The sequence below is a fragment of the Ambystoma mexicanum genome, chromosome 10, assembly GCF_040938575.1.
Source record: "Ambystoma mexicanum isolate Mex_15411 chromosome 10, UKY_AmexF1_1, whole genome shotgun sequence".
NCBI classification, from domain to species: Eukaryota; Metazoa; Chordata; class Amphibia; order Caudata; family Ambystomatidae; genus Ambystoma; species Ambystoma mexicanum.
This window is the reverse complement of record NC_090932.1, coordinates 331,750,400-331,770,524: the sequence shown is the minus strand read 5'-3', so window position 1 is coordinate 331,770,524 and position 20,125 is coordinate 331,750,400. Positions and strand designations below refer to the sequence as shown.

The 20,125-nt window shown below is 48.8% G+C and overlaps 1 protein-coding gene across 3 annotated transcripts in view; it reads right to left on the bottom strand.

Annotated features, from left to right (window-relative positions):
• NSD3 (nuclear receptor binding SET domain protein 3) overlaps positions 1–20,125 on the bottom strand; it is a 2,619,674-nt gene that overhangs the window by 2,210,066 nt on the left and 389,483 nt on the right. For all 3 annotated transcript variants that reach the window (XM_069617934.1, XM_069617935.1, XM_069617936.1), the window contains exon 5: positions 9,151–9,305. In XM_069617934.1, coding sequence (XP_069474035.1) covers positions 9,151–9,305 — 155 coding nt within the window. The remainder of the gene's footprint in view (positions 1–9,150; positions 9,306–20,125) is intronic.

Genomic DNA, 20,125 nt, shown 5'->3' with positions numbered 1-20,125 from the left:
TCGTGCCCTTGTTTTACTCGTACCAGTTGGTACGCCCCCTTGAGACCTAGTTTGGTATAGATCTGCGCTTCTTTCACGTGATCTAGGAGCTCTGGAATGAGTGGCCGCGGGTACCTGTTCTTTATCGTTATCTGATTCAGCGAACAATCGATGCACGCCCTGAGGTCCCCCTCCTTCTTTGGTACAAAGAAGAGGGGTGAGGCTGCAGGGGACTTGGAGGGCCGAATAAAACCGTTTGCCAAATACTGATCAAGGTAGGCCTTTAGGTGGTGGTTTTCCTGTTCCGTTAATGCATAAATGCAACTACACAGGACCTATGCACCTGGAACGAGGTCGATTTGGCAGCCATAAGCCCGGTGTGGAGGCAGTGTTTCTGCCTGTTCTTTCCGAAAGACTTCCTGGAAGTCGTGGTAAGCGTAGGGTAAGATACCCATTAATCCTAGCATCGGCCTTTGTCTTGAGACTGCTTGAACACGTTCCACCGGAGGGTGCCGTTCAACCGTGTAACAGGAAGGGGCGCATTCCTTGGAGAAGGTCAGCACTCTGGCACGCCAGTCTATGTGCGGATTTGTGAGCCTCCAACCATGGGATCCCAGGATCAATTGAAACTGCAGAGCGTTTATTAAGTCGAAGGTGATGCCTTCCTTATGGCCGTCCTGGCAAAGGAGTCTCACAACATCAGTGTTGTGGGCTACCGGGCCAGAAGACAACGGTGTACTGTGGTGACGTTCTCAGTTGCAACCTTCGGACAAGTAGGGAGACCAATCCGGACTGCCAGGTCCTGATCAATTTAATTGCCTACTGCCCCGCTGTCTATATACGCCTCTTAAGCATGCATTTTAGACGGCTGTTGGTGGCAAATCAGGATCACTGGCATGGAGAAATGTGAGGTCTGTGGTTCCTTCTCCTCGCTCGTCAAATGGACCCCTACGCTTGCCGGTCGTTGGGGTTTTCAGAGTAGAGTTGAGGGTTTTCCTTTTCCAGGGCACCTACAGTCATCCGGAGGGTGCGGCGGGGGGAGGGTGGTTCACAGGACACTCGCATAGGAAATGCCCTGCTTTCCCACAATACAAACACAGTTGCTGCGGTCTCCTTTTCACCCTTTCAGCTTTGGTAGGCAGACTACGCACCACTCCGATCTGCAAAGGTTCCGGCTGATTTTCGGACTGACTGGGTTGAATCTCCCTGTCGGATGTACATTGACCTCCCTTCTGCTCGTGCCGGTCTGTCTTTCAATATTGGAGTCTGATCTAATTGCACTGCAAGGTTGATGCATTCGGCGCAGCCGGCGGGTGGGTTCACAACTTGGGCTAGCACATCTTTTAGTTCTCCCCTCAGGCCCCAATAGAACAGGGTATTTCTTTTTTCTCCGGCCAGTTGGTTTCAGCAACAAGTCTATTGAAGGTGGCTATGTACGTCAGCAGGTGCTGACCCCCCCCCCTGTCGGATTGACAATAGTTCTCGAAGGCCTGTCCCCTGGTGTGGCGGGCGAATAACTTCGAGTTCTCGCTGGAACCCTCGAAGATCCCGCAACAAGGGATCATCCCGATTTACCAGGGGGATTGACCAGTCAGCAGCACTCCCTCCCCAGATAGGATAACACGAAGGCAACTTTGGACTGGTCATTGGGGAACATACCCAGGCCTACAAAGGAAGTGCAGGCTGCACTGATTCATAAAGATGCCACATTTCTTAGGGTCCCCTAGGAATCGTTCAGGTGGAGCCAAGGGAACTGCACCAGGTAGTACCACCTGTACGGGGGGTGCTGTGGTAGTAGACGGGGCTTGAGGGTGACTCCCTGGTAATCGGGCCCGACTACCATGACTCTGGAGTGCCTGTCGAGCCAACTCATCAGTTTGGTCTCTGTTGATCACCAACTCCCTCCATAGTGCGTGTGTCTCCTGTCGGGCCGCATGGACCTCGGCTCGCAGTTCCCCAAGCAATTGGGCTAGCTGGTCTGTATCTGAGGTTTCCAGGATACTCGGGCAGAGGTTCCAATATGGCTTTGCGCTCTGTTGCGCTCACGTTAGCTCTACGGGAACCCCTGGAAACCTCCTCTCGCGTATCGATGTCAGGGCCCACTGAAGGAAGCTGGGGTCTCAGGTGTTATTCTAAAAGAAATGTATAGAGCTTTTTCGGGAAAATGATGGCAGGGTCCTTCCCACCTCCCGATATCCCTCCCGGCTCCCTATCCCCCGTGGCTTGTGCTAACCTTGTATATTAGGAAGGGAAGCTCTCCGTCCTGCTCCCTCTCCTTGGCAGGGGCGCGATGGATCTAGAACCAAGTGCTTCAATGGTGGAGAGTCTGTATCCCGCCCAGGCCTTCATGCCGTCGTGGATTTATGTCTTTAAAGGTGGGTTCCGTTTTGTTCCTACACAGAGTTCTGTTCAGTTCTTGCACAACGATTTTGCCAATGTTTAGCTGTGTGCGCTTTGTTGTGTGCTACGCCTTCTCTTGATTGTTCTGTGTATGCTCTATGAGCCATTGTCCCAAAAACTGCCTTTCTTGTGCTTGGTTCCTTTTCGGCGCTGTATGTACATGCTTACCCCTTGGTGAGTCTTGACCTCGTGGGGCGTGCTACAAAAGGTACGAAGATGTCCGTGCATAGAACGCATGTTGTCCTTCCAACGCCTGTGAGCTGTTCTTGTCAGGTGCAGCATTTGTGCTTTGAGAAGCGTTACTGCCTCTGCACGCGCTGATGCTGTTCTTGTTATGTGCAGTGACAATGCAGCGTTGCTGTCTCTGGGTGCGCTGATGATGGCGACTCCACTTACTGATTCTTCTTTTCTCTTCACAGGAGCGGGTGAGCTGCGGCAGCGATGAGATTCATGGCAGGCTGCATAACAGGATTAACCTAGGAGCGATTACCAGGTAAGTACCACGGGGATCGTGGGTCGAGTCTTCTGCAGATATCTTGTGTAACTGTTTCTTCTCTTGCAGGTCACGAAGCAATGCCGGTGAGCATTATGCTGCAGCTAGTGCAGAATAACGCAAAGCAATGAGCACTGGCATGGGTGTGGCTTATATAGGCAGCCACACCCAAAAGGCAGGCCTGCAGCATACCAATGCTCCTTGGACTAGTGGTTCTCCATATTGGGGGAAACAGGAAGCAGAGTCCCTATCCATCTATAGGGTGAGGAATGTGGTGCCAGGGTCGCCAAGCTTCACTCCAATTCCTCTTCCTCCTTTTTCTTGATTTGTTACTGGGCCCTCAATGGTGTTGCAGGGATACATGTGGTTGGGGAGGCTCTGGGCCGTGTCTAACTGCGCGTGCTGCTGGGTTGGGACAGACACAAGGGGAAAGACCTGTGGTGGTGCAGCCAGCAGGCGTGACACCTACCCACTCTCAGGGAACATCGGGAGTGACCTTCGATGTGGAACAGGACATACCACTCTGCGTAAATACTGAACGGAACCATCCTGTCCTCAAGTCTGCCTGAGTGCTTCACAGCAACTGGAGGGCCAAATCAGCCGAAGCTCACTGTTCCATCAAACCAGTTGCTCTGTTTATTGCACCGTGAACGAGAGGGAAGCCACCAGCTCTGGCTTTTGCACTCCTCCACCAAGTCAAACTATTGCTTGCACTTCGAACCTGCTTGATGCTGCCTCGTGCCCTAGCTAAGCTGGTCAACTGCTAGGCCCGAATCGACTGCTCGATGCCGGGATCCAATTCTGAATCACTGGTGACTCACACACCAACTTTGACCAGGAGTTACAACCATAAGTCAGCCCAGCTAGCGCTTGAACTGCCATCTCATCGACCTGCACATCTACGCCCCCAAAGTCACCTCTTTGGCGACCATTGCCCGCCGACTCGAATCACTGGAATGTCACACTCTTCGACATCGCCCAGTGGCTAAAGCTAGATTCGGCTTGGCTGCTCAACTGCTAGGCAATCCTGGGACCGCTCTGACCTGCGGCATTGAGAGCACACCTTCTGCTGCACAGATCGACCACATTCGCCTCCACTTGGTGCCCACCAAGAACTGAATTCAGGTACTGTTCACCCTGAACTGCCCCCTTGTTCCACTTGGGCCCTAGAGACTGGTTAGGTCACGATTGCACCCATTTTCAACATCGACATACCCTTTTTGTGGCTAGTAATTCTCCTTCGACCCCTTGAACCACGCTCTGAGTGCTAGTTTCTTCTTACATCTACTAACATCTTCTTTCGTGGTGGGATTTTTGACAGCATTTTCTATTTGTCCAAGTGCTATTGGCAGGTCCCTCTGAACCCTGTATGAAAAAAAGAGCCTGCTCCACCCCTAAAGGACTGTTCCAGTTCAAGGTCCTTCACTTTTGGCTTCACAGTGCCCCCTAAACCTTTAAAGAAAAGTGAATGGACCAAGTGCTTGAGCCATATACCGTTTTTTGCAGGACCTACCTAGATGACATTGTCATACACAGTCGAACTTGGGAGGAACATATGTCCCATGTATACCAGATCACCAGGGTCATATGTCATCAACCCAAAGAAATTACACCATGCCCAGTCGGCTGTAAAATAGATGGGTTTCTTTGTGGGAATCGGAACGGTCCAGCCTCAGCTAGAGAAAGTCAAAGCTGTGAAAAAAAACTCACATACCTAAAACAAAAAGGGAACCAAGGGCTTTCTTAGGATTAGTAGGCTATTATTTAAGGTACATTCCCAATTTTGTGTGCATTACTTCATGCCTTTCTGACAAACTAAAGCACGCAGAGCCACAAAAGATTAAATGGGGGTAGGCATATCAGGCTTGCTTAGATTTACTTAAATCAATTTTGTGTAGCGTACACGTCCTCTAAGTGCCAAATTTTAACTAAGGTTTTAATCCAAACAGGTGTCTCAAAGGTGGGACTAGGAGCAATTCTGTCTCAAGTCTATGATGGAATAGAACATCCTGTGCTATATATTACACAGATGTTATTCCCTAGAAAAACTATGCCACGATAGAACTGGAGGCCTTGGTAATCAAATAGGCAACAGGACATCTGTGTTATTAACTCACCAGGAGAAAATTCACCCTAGTTACTGACCATTCCCCTTTCATGTGGCTCAGTTTGACGAAAGATACCAACCCCAGGATCATGCAATGGTTCCTTGTCTTACAGCCTTTTTGTTTCAGTGTGGAACATCGCAAGGGTAAAGACCAGGGAAATTTAGATTATGTCCCGGTTCCCTTTAGGAGACTAGGTCCCAGGCAGCATGAGGAGAAGGCTATGTGCAAATCCCAGAATGTCGTCAATGCTTCTGAAGGGGGAGCCCCTTCCCAGGAGGCCAGGTTAGTGAGGCCTTTACTCAATAGTCCTCCTGGAGGTGGTATTCAGCGGGGGGGATCTCATGGGATGGGAACCCCCCCTTTGGGACAGGTGACTACCATATCAGGAGAACGCATTCTCTGCCAATCACTTGACCCCCTTGACCGCTTCCCTACCATACCATTACCCCACCTTTCCTTCCCTACCCTCATATACCATGTACTTTTGTTTCCCTGCAAAAGGAGAGCACTGAGACGAGGAAGATCCCTAGTGAGTTTCAACATCATACCTCACTTAGTACTGGGACGAGGAGGAGGCGTGGAGCAGTACAAATACCTTACCTAAACCACTTTGTTCATTCTCGTGGTTCTCTAGAGCCAATTGGAAGAAGCAGTGTTAAAAGTAAAGAAGGACTTGAAGTGTCAAGCCATCCCTGGAGGAACTGCAAGAGCAAGCATGGACCAGGAGTGAAGGCGGAAGCTGACCGGGACGCAGAGAACAGAGAAAAAGAGTCTGAGGCTGGTCCTGCATATGAGGACCACACAGCCAGAAGTCAGGTTTAAACTCTGGGTATCCCTGAGAACCGGGGAGTGCGCATGGCAGGAACCGCACTGCCAAGAACGCCAAAAAGACTGCACAGCTGCCGTAGAGCAAATGGCGTTCCCGAAATCCCCCACGCAGCCCGTGACAGAGCCCAGCTGCTCTGGAGGAGCCGACTCCCACGCAGACCATTTAGTAAGGTATGCAGGTGACTGGAGAGGCACTGAAAGCCTAAGGAGGTGGTGGTGCGAGCTGAGAGGCTGGAAAAGGATGGTCTGGGACCCTGCAACCGTGGGAGAAACAATTGATTGGACATGGGCTTGTACTAAGGCTTTGTATGAGAGCAATCCAAGCCTACAAAGTGGGAAACTAAAGTCTGAAGTGAGAGTCTGGGACCTGCACCCATATAAAGAGAACTGCAAAACTGTTAAGACAGTACATGCAATACTGGGCAGACGAGTAAACCATGTCTATGTGCCACTACAGCTTGGGAGAGCATCTAGGCTGTTATTTCTCATTGCAGAGCCTGCGGGAGGAAACCAGGTCTGCCAACAAGAGTCAAGGACCCAGGGACAGAAAAAGAAGCCGGAAAAGGCCCAACCGGGGAACTAATTTCCCCCAACAGTTGCTGAACTTTAAGAAGAGCCTGAATAAGGCCAGGGTAAGGGAGATATTCCCCAATTATTCAAGCTTTGAGGATTCCAGAACTGTCTTGTCCAGGGGAAGGGTACCAGCCCCTTTGGGCTGGAACTACCAAACTTACTTTTGTTTAAACTTAGATGTGAGGCAAAAAAATAGACCTTCTACAAAAGAACATTCTTGACCATTACAACGCACTACTGAACCAGAACCGGCCTAGGCAAACTTTGCCCGTCAGCTATCAATTTCCCCAAATTCAAATTTAAAGAAATCTCAGAAACAGAATTCAAAGATATCCTCAAACACCTGAAACCGTTGCAATGTAAGGGTGATGTATGCCCCCCTAAGATCATCAAGGAGTGTGCTGAGCCACTCGCTCCACTCCCGACAGCCTTCATCAACGCCTCCTTTAAAACAGGCATTGTCGCAGACAGCCTCAAAGAGGCTTGGATACGTCCCCTTATAAAAAAAGCCCACACTAGACCCATCACAACCTAATAACTATCAGCCTATAACAACCTTCCCGTTTCTCCTCGAAATATTAGACAAGGCTGCTCACAGCCAGATCCAACTCTACATAGAAACGAACACCATCCTAGGAAAAAGACAATCGGGATTCCGCAAAAGGCAGGGAACTGAAACCGCCCTGCTGGATCTAAAAAAAATCAGATCACCCAAATCTTGGACAATGGCAAGCCCGCCCTCCTCCTCCTTCTAGACCTCTCTGCTGTGTTTGATCTTGTGGATCATAAAACTCTCACCGCACACCTCACGCAAGCAGCACACTTCTCTGATCAAGCAGCTTCCTGGATCACTTCTTTCTTAGAAGGAAGAGCAATGAAAGTCTTCGCAAACATAGCTAATGCCGCGCCCACCATCATTCACTGCGGTGTCCCACAGGGATCCTGTACTGCTCCTACGCTATGCAATCTCTTTACAAAGCCCCTTTTTGATGCACTTGGGATCACATACACAAACTATGCTGATGATACCCAGGTGCTCCTTCCCTTAACAGGATCATATCTCCAAGACGCCACAGCCCTCAGGCAAATCTACTCCACCATCCAAGCATGGATGGCTACAAATGGCCTATGCCTTAACGGGGACAAGACAGATTCTGATTCTTGCCCAACAAGCCACTCTAGCTAAACTAGACTGTCTTTACTCCAACTTTAATATCGACAATTGCACCATCCCTGTCTTATCCTCGGTTAAGACTTTAGGAGTTCACATTGATGCTACATTGTCAATGAACAAGCAAGTCAGCGCTATTGTCTCTGCCTCCGCCCCAAGTACCAAACTTATTAACGCCATCAAACCCTTCCTAACTAAGGAAAATGGTCTCTCAATAGCCAGAGCCACCATAGCATAGCTAAGTTGACAATAACTTGGGCAAAGTGGTAGCTGCCAAGGTCAAAGGCCATAGCTTGTGGGGCATGGTGGGCATTATCCACAAGGCCTTCTGGGGCCTGGGGCCAAAAAACCTTCAACTCTCTCTCCCTAAATATCTTCCTTCCCAAGCCCTTCGCTAATCCGTCTCCAACTCCCTCAGGGTCAGCCCCTTCTCAAAGCAACGAGCTGGGGGTAGATCTCTCTCCGCGGCAGGGGCCTCTCTCTGGAACAGCCTTCCTGCCTCCCTGAAACTTGAGGAGAACTATCTCTGGTTCCGGAAGCACCTCAAAACCTTCCTCTTTGCCTCTGCCTTCTCTGTCCCTCTCCCCTGCTAAATTCTACACTGAAATTGCACTGAATCTGCAACTGGGCCACTCTCACCGACCTCGGTCCTGGGCCCAGCCACTCTCCACTTGCACTGCCTCCCTGGCATCGCATCCCCTGCACTGGGGGACTGTCTGTTATCCCTACAGCCCCCCCTTCCCAGCACTTACCTTGCACTTGCCACCAGCTGGCCCTATTTATTTATTTCTATTCTACTTACTTGTTCTGCACTTCCCCCTCCCCTTCCCCTTTTCCCTTCCCTACCCCTGCACTTGCGCGGTCTGAATGATACCTGGCCTAGTAGGATCGTTGTCTGTCTTCCCCCTGTCCGCCCCCCGCCCCGCCTCGTCTTGAAACACTTGTGTATAGGCGCGTTACAAATGCCATATCATATCATGGGTTTTTACTACCACAGTCTCCTCATAATTAGTGATGCGTTCGCAGTGCAGCCATGGTCACTGGCCATGATTATTTACTACCACAGGTGGTATAAGATCTAACATAACAAAACCCTTGCAATTCAGACAAACTGCATAACTTGTGGGTTAACGGTCTCTTATCCAACTGCAAAAAAACAAACATGGAATTCGGCAGGTGCTGGAAGTGATGACACCTTAATTCTGAGTCGTCCCTCCCGCTCCCCTCTGTTCCTCATCCCATGAGAACACACATGGTATCACAACTGGCATGACATTAACAGGGGTTGGTGGGCGTCCAGGATTCAGCGTTAAGGTGGTGGCCATCTTCAATGAATTTCATGGGTGTTGTTGCAATACATTTTCACAGTCACTGTTTAAGTAGTGTTTTCCACTAAAAAAATTGTTTATCAATACAATTAATGAATTTAATAAAAAGCACCTAGATTAACTGATTTTTTCATTGCACATGGGGGTAGGAGGTAAGAGTTGTCGATTTAACCTTTGATTTATTTCCAACCATTAGCATTAGAATTTAGGAAACAATGACAACTTACACCTTAGGCTGAATTTCAGGATCTAGAAAAATATTATGCATACCTTATGTTTCTCAGACTGGTTGCAGGATTGCTTTGAAGCCTCTGCTACCAACTGCTCATACTGTTTATGGCCACCATATTCCCTGATTCGCTTTTCATGGACCCAAGCCCGCTCAGGTGCATTACTAAAAAACTGTACATGGTATTCACGAGCACCTGAAATTTAAACAACATGGTTGAGCATGATCATACATTTATGCAGTAGTTCTAGGCTTCTACAATGCAGATGTCCCACCAAACTGTCAAACACATAATCTCACCTCAATGAAAGAAACTGACTAGTAGCTTCTCTCAAATGTTAAACAGATTTATGAATCCTGTGAACCTTTGACATCAATACATTTTTTAAGCTTGTTACAACTTTTCTCATTTTTACACTTGTGTCAACACAACCCTTAATACATTCCAGACAATATCTTTTTTTTCCACATCCGTATCAACAACCAGGTGTTTGTGCTTTGTTTTTTTACAGGTTGGAAAAAATGTCAAGCTTTGACAAAAGTTATGCTTTTATTTTTTAATTGCAATAAGTGGCAATTAATACCAATATTCATGTCCATCCATAAATGGCATATATGACACATTTCAAAATTCAGCATTTTCATATCTTACAAAGCATTAACAGGGAATGAAAATCAATCATAACATCACTTTTGAAAAATAATCCCAACTTGTAATGTTCAAAAGTGTATTTTATGTTGATTTATACCGTGCACAGCTAGCACCCAGGGGCAGTCTCCAGGAGCTCACAAGGCTCTGCAAGGAAGAGGACAGGTCCAGAACCAGGAGAAACTGGCGTCTGTGTGTGTTGGGTTGGAGATGGGTTGGTAACATCCACTGGCTTGTATACGTAGGGGTGGGGCCAATGGCTGGGTTGTTTGTTCTATGTGAATATGAATGTATTAAGTTGGCAGTGTGTTTGTGTTTTATGTGTAAATTGGCTGGTATTTAAGGTTATGGTTGTGCGCACTGACATGTTGTGTCCGTAGGGTTATGGTCCAGTGCCTTGGATTGTTGTATGTAAATGTTATATTGGGGGGGCGGGTGTGTGTGTGTGTGTGTGTGTGTGTGTGTAGTTTGGCTAGCTTGTGGGCTAGTACAAAGGGGATGTAGGAGGGTCGCAGGAGCAGAGTTGTTAGTACATTAGGTACTCAGTCTAGGTGGCTAATCTTCACTATTCTATCTAAATACGACGCATGTCTAATCTTCACAATTCTACCAAATGTGACACGTGGTTATTCTTCCCCAATAGGTCTGTTGTAACATATTTCCTACCCACCAAATACATATGGGTGCAACACATTTCGATTCCCACCAAATACATCAAAGTCCTGTATGATGTCTGCCCCTAGTATATATGTAGGTGCAACACATTTCCTTCCACAATTCAGTACAATGGCTAACTAGGAAGTGTATCACAATGGCCGACGACGGAGAGTAGCACAATTCAACATGGACGCAAACTATCTTAGCACTGTTTACATAGAAGTCGTGGTGGTGTAGTAAGAGTGGCGTGTCTATGGAGCACAGTAATGGTTGCGTTTCCCGCCCATATGGCCTTTCGATGGTTAGTTACAGGGCGTGGCAACATTCAACACAAATTAGTTATGGTGCGGAACACAATGGGTAACTATAGGGTGCAGCACAGTTATGTGACTTATCAGTGTTCCCAGCAGTCCATCTAAGTTAAGCAAATTCCCCCCCTCCCTCAACAATCCATCTGAGAGTGAGGTGTGGGTAGTCTTTACAATTGCTAAATGCAGAGTATGCCCCATTTTATAAAATACGGCTAAATGCACGATATGGTTGAAGAACTGAAATAGGCTTTTTTGTAAAAGATGGAGCCGCAGGGTTTTAATGGAGTACAGTATTACTGCACTGCCCACCCACACCACACTTACCTTATCTGTTGATGCTGGTTGACCGTGGCAGCCTTCCCGGGCGAACATGGTTAAACACAGAATGGTGCCGTTTGGTAACTAGGGGAAAGGGAGGGGGAAGCGAAAAGCTGCATGGGATGTGTATTTTAGGTCTGGGGAATAAATGCATATGTCAGGGTGGGAAAAATAATAATTACAGGAGGTGAGCGGATAGATAATTATGGGCGGCCAGAATAAATGACTACGGGCAGGGGGCAAAGGGGGACACAACCTATTGAGGGTGTGAGGAGAGAGCACAACCAGCGTCACCAGGCCTGCATTGGCAAGTATGCATGTTTACACTTAGTTGATGAATACAGTGGGAAGACTACCGGTCAACCACGAAAGCTAAATATTTTTAAATACTAGACAATACATTTTTTCAGAATGCTTGAACGCCTTTTCTTGAAGAAAACTTCTGAACAGGTTATTCTACGTTGTATTGCAAATAGTGACTCAAGTGCATTTGGTAACAAACTACTGCATGTATCAGTTCAGGGGATCAGTCACTAAATTTAAGTCACACACTGTAGTGACTACAGTACTCATAGTCCATAGTCCCCTTTCCTCCATCCGTGTAGGTGTCCACCAACATGGGGACGGTACCGGAACCTTTGGTAGCGAAAAATGTTAGTTCCCATCTAAGTTTAATATAGCGTGCAGGGGCACGTCCTCAGTCGTGGGAACGCCCCACAGAGGCCCCGGCCTCCGGCGCTTCATCTCAGTTCCCTTTGAACACATCAGACGCTTAGATACCAGACTACTCTTAGTACATTTTAGCCCTAGGCATACTAGCGGGGGAAGGTGGGTGGGACGTATGGAGGAAAGGGGACTATGGACTAGGAGTACTCTAGTCACTACAGTGAGTAACTCATTACTTATATGTCCCGTCTCCTTTCCACCGAACAAGAACACTGGGTGGAGCGGTTATAACATGCCTGATAGCTAGGACGAAGCAAAAAGGTTCTTCAGAACAGCCTGAAAGAACACTGCATCGTGCCTGCAGCTGGTGCCCAGCGAGTAGTGCTTTCAGAAGGCCAACAGAGTGGCCCAAGTAGCTGCGTTGCAGAGGACATCCCAAGATGTTGTCTCTGAAACCCGATGGTCGTGGCCTTGGCTCTGACCGCATGAGCATAAATCCACTCTAACAGATTTGCCCATGGCCGTGTACGCCTCCGAGATGGCCTGAACCATACAACAGGCGATGGAAGCCTGGAGCCGGGGGAGGAGCCCACAAAAGTCACTAACAATGCCTCAGACTTCCTGAAGAATTTTGTCAGAGAGACTAAACTTGAGGACCCTCTTGAGGTCTAAGGAATGCAGGGCACTCTCTGCCTCCAACTGCAGGAAGAACACCAGTAGGCAGAAATCTTGATTCAGATGAAATGGAAAGACCACCTTGTGCAAGAAGTTTAGGCGAGTGTGCAAGATGACCTTGTCATTGTGAAACGTGGTGAAAGGCTCACACAACGACAACGCCTGCAGCTCACTAAACCTGCTTGCAAGGAACACCAGTAAAATTGTCTTTAGTGTCACCAAGCAGATGTCCACAGAGACCATCGTCTCAAAAGGCTTGCACTGCAAAGCTGCAAGAACTACACTGAGATCCCAGATCTGGAGCAGGCTAAGCACTGACGGAAAAATCCTAGACAGTCTCTTAAACTGGGCCTTAACCAAAGGGCTGGTCGCAGAAAACATGCTTTGGGGAATTCTTGTAAGCCCCACTGGCCGCCAAATATGTGCAGCACGTATCCACCTTAACTCCAGACCGAGGCAGGTGTGCTGAAAAAGCCACTATGTTATCCAAAGGGCAGGTGACGGGGTCCAGACCCTTGTCACAAGCCCAATAGCAGAACCTAGTCAATTTACTCTTATATTGGGACCAAGTCAAGGAGCTTCTGGTCTGCCAAATGATGGCTCAGTTGTCATCTGAAAATTGAAGGTGCTAAAGCCTCAGTTGATCAGGAACCAGCCGTCGGCGCCAGCTTGGCCAAGTCCGGATTTTCTACCGCCCCGCCCTACTGCGTCATGATTCCCCTGCTGTAGATCGGAAGGTGGGTGGGACCCTGGGAGCAAAACTGCGGCAGGTCCAAAAACCAGGGTTCGAAAGCCAGTGCAGTGGTGCGTGGGGGTTGGGGTGGGGGGAATCGGGATGAGCCTTCAACCCACCAAAGCCGAAACTTGCGGAGGTTCCGTTGGAGCAGAGGGGTGGGCGGGAACGCTTAACACCTGTGGCCATGCCAACAGATCTGGAAGGCATCTCCCAGAGAACCCCAACCTGCCAATGAAGCAGACTGGGGGAACTTCGAATTTAGAGGGGGATGCGAATAAATCCAGATCTGCGAAACCCCAACGCTACAACATGGGTAACAAGGAGTCGGTGTGCAACTCCCACTCATAGGGTTTGAACCCCAGGAGGCTCCACTGATCTGCTTCTGCATTGCTGTCCAGCGGGAGCTGGACTGCTGAAATCCAAATTTCCTCCATCGGGCCCATTCCCAGATCGCTACCGCCTCCATGCAGAGGATGGAGGGGAGGGTGGGTGCGAAACAGGTGCTACCCTGCTTGTTCAGGTAACACATTGTAGATTTGTCTGTCCTGACCAGAAGCAACTTGACCCTGATGAGGGGCAAAAACGCCTTGAGGGTCAGAGGGATTCCGTCCTGGACCATGCCCCATGATTCACGTATCCCTCCAGAGTAGCCCCCAAGCCCAAAAGAGAGGAGTCAGTCACCACCAGGGTAGGCTCCAGTCAGGTAAAGGGGGAATCCCACTGAAATATAGCCATCCATCAACTAGCAAAGATCGGGAGTAGGAGTGGTGGCATTGGCATCCTGTCCAACTGAGATCCTGTCTCCTGATCCCAAATGTCCATCAGGTGGAGCTGAAGGCACCTCATCTTGAGGCGAGCGTGCTGTACAGGGAGCATGCAGGAGGCCATCGGGCCCAGAAAGTGCTGGAACCATCATGCTGAGGTGGTTGTGTTGGCTAGAAAGTGCTCCGCTGCCTTGCGTAGGGACAGAAGCATAGGAAACACTTGTTGAGCAGTAGTGTTCCAATGCACCTCTGGGAAGACCAGTTCCTGAGATGGGCACAACTGTGACTTCCTCTGGTTTTGAGAGAAGCTCAGCTGATGAAGGATACCTGCCAATCTCTGGCAGGAGTGCACCAGCCCTTTGGGTGACCCCACACCCACCAGCCAGTCTTCCAAACAAGGGTACAGATGATGGCACGCCATTGCGTTCATCAACTTTGTGAAGACACCAGGAGCAGAGTTCAGGCCGAAGGGCAACACCTTTACTGAAAGTGGTACGACATAATCGTGAACCTACGAAATGTACGATGCGGTTGGTAGATGGGAACATGCAGGAATGCATCCTTGGTGTTCAGGGAACATATCCAGTCACCTGCACAGAGGGACTCGGCTATGTGCACGGGAGCGGAGTAATCATATTAAGCGTCCCTGCAGTAAAGACAGATTTAGAAATGATAGGTACAGGACAACCCTCAGGCCAGCCTGGTTGTTCTTGGGTACGGCAAAAAATCCTGGAATAGTACCCAGAGCCCCTGTCTACAAGAGGAACCGGTTCCATCGCCTGCATCTCCAAGAGTGAAAAGACCTCCCGTAAAAGAGCCAGGGACACGATCTGACGAGGAGGAGGAGTGGATGGTAGCGGAAGACTAACATTGAAGCCTGTGGAGACTATGGATAGGATCCACAGGTTGCTGAAAAGGGGCTTCCAGGTGTCCTGGAACAGAGCCAAACAGCCCCACACAGGTGAGCTGTGTTTCCAGACCTTGACGTCACTGCTATTTGGCGTAAGAGGCGGGAGCAGAGGAGGGGGAAGTTTGGGCGAGTAGAAAAACCTGTGCAATGACCTCTGCTGCTTTCTACTGTTCTTGCTGGGAGACTTGTCAGGCCACTGTGTACAGCAGTCCCGGAACCCGTTGAAGTAAGAGAAGGCACAGGGCTTGAACTCGGTTCTGCCCTGGGACTGAGGAAAGGATTTCTGTCCTGGTTTTGTCAGGATGGCCAAGGACTTAGAAAGTCGAGTGGCAGTTTTATTCTTTATCAACTCGTCATCGGGCAGATCCAGGATCCGTTCCTGCACTTCAGAAGAAAACTTAGTGGCGTGCATCCACGCCGTCATCCTCTTCTCAACCCCAAGGCGCAGCTCTCTGCTGGCTGTGTCAATGTGGGAGACCGAAGACTCCAGGAGGTCCACTGTGCAATGGCCCGGGCATCAGCTAGCCCGTCCGAAGGGAGGCCGGGCAGAACTTCCCTGAGCTCCCACCATAGCTTCTGGTTAGCCGCAGCCAAGAGGGTGTCTGCGTTGGCTTGCCGCAGCTTCAGTCCAGAGATAGAATAATAGTGCTTTTGCAAAGACTTGAGGACTTTGTCCTCCTTGGAGAGGCAACTGGAGGTGGCTCCCGAGGAAGACGACAAAGAAAATGGTTTAGAATACACAGACATGCGGCTGCTGGTGGCAAGCAAGGATGATTGGCTCCCTGTCCGTCAGCCTAAACCTGCTGTCCAACTTCTTGTTCATCTGGGTGTTGGCCCTGGGCTTCTCCAAGACCTTTTGTGCCACCTGCAGAACATACTTCTGGAGAGGGATGCCAGACCGGATCATATTGCGCTTCCCCAAGAACTCTGCTAGCACTCGACCCCGGGGGGGGCTTCCTCGGGCACAGGGCCCCCCCACCCCCCAAGAACTTCGCCAGGCCCTGAAGGCGGCCTTAACGGATGCAGAGGGTTCATCATCCTGGGCATAATCGTCCCTGAGGACCCTTTTTCACAGATCGAGGAGAATCTGGGCCCTGGGACACAGGAGCAGGCAGGGTGTGCCTGCAAACCCCCCCCCAAACCCTCAAGGTACGGAGCCGCAGACCGGTCCAACAGCTGTTAAGGGGGAGGCGTTGGTGGCACATGAGCAGGTTGAGGGGACAGAACAACTGGTAGAGCCTGGATCGGGGGAGGGCCTGGCACAGGAAGCAGCAGCACTGGAGGAACAGGAGTACCAACCAGAGGAGGGGGCCGGGATGGCACCACCTGTGGGATGATCTCCTTCACAATGTCCTTCAGGAGCCCCTTCATCTGAGGGGAGGCATGAGGAAGCAGAAGCGCTTGAAGAAGCGGTCCTTGCAAACCACCCGGTCTCTAGGTGCCCAGCCCTCTGGGGCGCTGGGCCTCCAATACTGGTCGAAGCGCAGAGGCCCCTGGTGCGTGTAGCCGTAAGGCTGTGATGGGTAGATGTATCCCTGAGGAGACCAGAAACCTGCACCGTAGGATCCGCTGCCGCTTCCAGAGGGAAGGGGGCTGGAATCATCCTGCAAAGCCCATTTGATGGGCGAAAGCACTGGTGGGCCCTGGACTGGATCCAAGATGGCCACCGGTCTGGCAGGCTCCACCACGTGCCCCTCTGCCTTTTTGAAGTCTTGCGCCATGCCCTGGTTGGGAAGGAGCGGAGGCCCTGAGCCAAGAGAGGCCTTAGACATGGAAGGATACAGCTTGGGTCTGGCACCCGTAGCAGAGGCACTGACCTCAGAGAGTGCTCTGGTAGGCGCTGAGCCCTCAGCCTGACGGCCGGCAGTCATAACACCTTCACACACGACCTCGGAGCGAGCTCTGGTAGGCTGGACACCCTCAGTACCTGTGCAGTTAGCTGTGTTGGATTGTACCGAGGACAGACTCTTTGAGGTGGCAGTCGACAATCCCTTACACCCTGGGCTAGAAGAAGAGGACAAACTTGATCACCCTTCCTAGGACAGCCTGGTAAGGCCCCTGAGCCCCTCAGCTTGGGAGCCGGTAGCCTTAGGGGCCTCAGGCCTGCCAGAACCTGAATTCAAGGAACTATGGGGAAGGAGTTGCCGCGCTGAAAAGAGGGCGTCCTTGTCTTGACAAGAAGTTCTGGAGACTAAGTCCTTAAGGTGGGGATGAGGAGCAGTGTGGAAGATCTCCCTCCACCACGACAACCAATTATTCAATGTCCTGTGACCGAGAGCGCTGCTAGCTGAACATGCATCCCATCGGTGGTCAGTCCCCAAACACTCAAGACAGAGTGCATGGGAGTCCCAGGCTAGGAACGAGTGGTCGCATGAGGCACATCTCGTGAATCCTCCTGCGGCTGACACGTGCCGGGGAGGCGAGGGCACCAAACGGACGATCAAGAATATTGAAAAAACAAAATGGGGAACAAGCAGAAAGCTAAAAAAGTCTCAGCGCTGGCCGTCGGGTACGACACCATCGTGCAGAAACAGGGACAGAGGTGAGGCGCCGGAGGGCGGGACGTTGCCACTTCCGAGGCCACACCCCTACGCGCTATACAAAACTTAAAGGTGAAGCGCAATGTTTTGCTGCCAAAGGTCGCAATATATATCCATGTTGGGGGACGCCCACAAGGATGGAGAAAGGGGACGGGACGTACGAGTATTATAAGTGTGAACAGGTTGTTACATCCACACATGATCAGGACAGCAGAGATTTTGTTTATAAACTTTTTTTGTTTGTTTTAGTATCGCATTTTAATGGCTCTTTCTGCTTTAATTTAAGCCCAAAACAAGACGGAAATCAAAGAGGGCTCTTCACACCTGCAATTTATACAGCAGAACACCATTACCCAGTTAGGAGCTACACTGAGGAGCTTGCATGGTGCCCGATACTGGCAGCTTACTTAAGCTAATTGTTTCTAGAGGGTAACCTAATGTTTCCATTTCTTCACAACCGTAATGTAACAAAAAGGAAGAAAGAGGGTTTTAGGACTAAAATGGGAAAAAATAAAAATAGAGAAATACAAAGTTGAACCTTAAGTTAAAATGTAGACGGCTTCTCACATAACCACTATAAAATGTTGGGAGTGGCAATATTTCTGAGAAGAGATGCGGATGCCTGCTTTTACTTCAGAATCATTCTGATAATCTGAGGAATTTATGTTCTTTGAGTCTTCCCAATTCTTGAAATGCATCTTGCAAATAAATTGTCTGAGCACCCATGTATCTTGATTATGGTGCCTGCGGTCAAAGAACTGCACTCAGGATGTGCATCGCAGCCACAAACCCTAAAACGGCAATTAGTCTTTGCACATAAGTACCACTCTAAAGAGCATCCTAAATCGTGATGGTGTTGTCTTTTTAAAGCAGAACTTTGTCATTACAGGGGCGGTTCGAAGCAAGGGGGGGCGCAGGGGGGTTGTCCTGAAACCTGCTGGGATAGATGATGCATCAGATTAGATGTATGCATTATTTATTCTCATCAGTAACTGCTGTGAAGAGCTGGTCACCCAGGGGAGGTGTATCCAGCTGTCGAAGCAGCTGAGAATACTGAGGTTCTCATGACAGTACCATGGAGGTCCTAAAGAAAGACTGGATTCTGTTCGGCTGATACCCAACTCAAACTGGCACATTGAGCGTGTCACTGCAGCACAACCTCTGGCTCACAACTGCGCCAGCAGGCCTAGGACTGAACATGCTTCTGGCCAGAATCTATTGTGAGGGGTCTGAAAAATGTGAGGCGGACAACTTTCAGGTGATTTCTCAAAATAGGCCATTTTATTCAATCAACTCCTCACGATCACTACCCTGACAAGGATTTCCCTGCCTAAATTAAACTAAAGGAAACCCTCCAATAAAGGATATCTGGCCCTCACACTTGTACATAAAATACACAAGAAAATATATGGCAATTTATAACAACAATTGCATATGCAATATATTCACCGTCTCTCTTGATAACTTGGGTGAACTTCCCTTCCCCAGGTTTTAAGTTGGATTCAGTTCCAATGTTCCAACAAAAATAAACGTAGAATTCCAGGTTTGCAACAAAGTTAGGACACAGTTCTTTGCACCTTCAACGTGTCAAAAGAAAGTTATATCAATCCTATGTTCAACAAAGGAAAGGTTCTAGTTCTACATGAAATAGCTTCAATGATATTCTTGGTCAAGATGATTTTGTCACAACTCAAATGTCAAAGAAATACAACTTCTTAATGTCAGCTTTTCTAAACTCTTCTGCCAACACCATAAATCACAGTTTGCATATTTGTCAGGATAACTTCACAGCACTTCTACTTCCACCTGGTTTACTCTCAGACCAGGCCCAATTCTACAAAAATTTACCAATGCAGGTCCACTCGCCTGCCCAATAGTTTTCCACAATCAACAGTGCTTTTGAAGTTCTAGATCTACTGACAGCAAACGTTTATCACAGCTTCAGCAGTTTGTAATTTTGTGGCGTCAACAGGTTTTCAGAAAAGACAAGATTCACGTTAGTGCTTCTCAACACCTTCATATAAGCAAGGCACTCTTATTCTGAACATTCACTTTGCAGAAGGGCAGCCACTTTCGTTTTTCTGCAACATCAGTAACCAAAATGCCTTTAAGGATGTAATTATGCCTGTTCTCCTTTTGGCTTTGGCAATGTGAGATTTTATACCCACTTCAATCTTTACGGAACAATCACCATTAACAAGCGTCACCCCTTTTAGCCATTTCATTCGCCCCTTCTCTTCCTGTTGGTCTCATAAGCTGCGTGGTATGCCTTGTTCTTAGTCCCTTGACTCTGAGAAAAACGTTTACAACTCTATAGCTTTAGGCAATATTTGTACCGCTATGCTTGTGCCACTCTTAGCTGTGGGCAATGCTTTATCAGTCAGGAACTCACAATTATTAAAGTTTAGTCACTTAATTTCAGTGTTACAATGCTTTCTACTGCTTTACAAATGACTTTAAAGTTAGCCTTCACTTCAGAATCACTTTTAGGCACACGGGATTAGTATTTCATCTGCTTTCTTCAATCTAATATTAAATTAGTGCCATTCATGTAGTTTCACTTTTACAAGAGTGCTACTTTTGTTAAAGACATTGTCTGACAATCAACGGTCAGGTTAGCAGTGCTTTCACTCACACACAAGTGATTCTATGTCGAGACCGGAGGCTCCCATTATGCTTCTCTTTGTTTTATTCGACAATAAAGAAAAGCGCTCAGCAGCAAGATATTTGTGCACCAAAAGTGAGTGTGCCATGAGTAGTGAGCAGAAAACAGGTGCACCAAATATATAT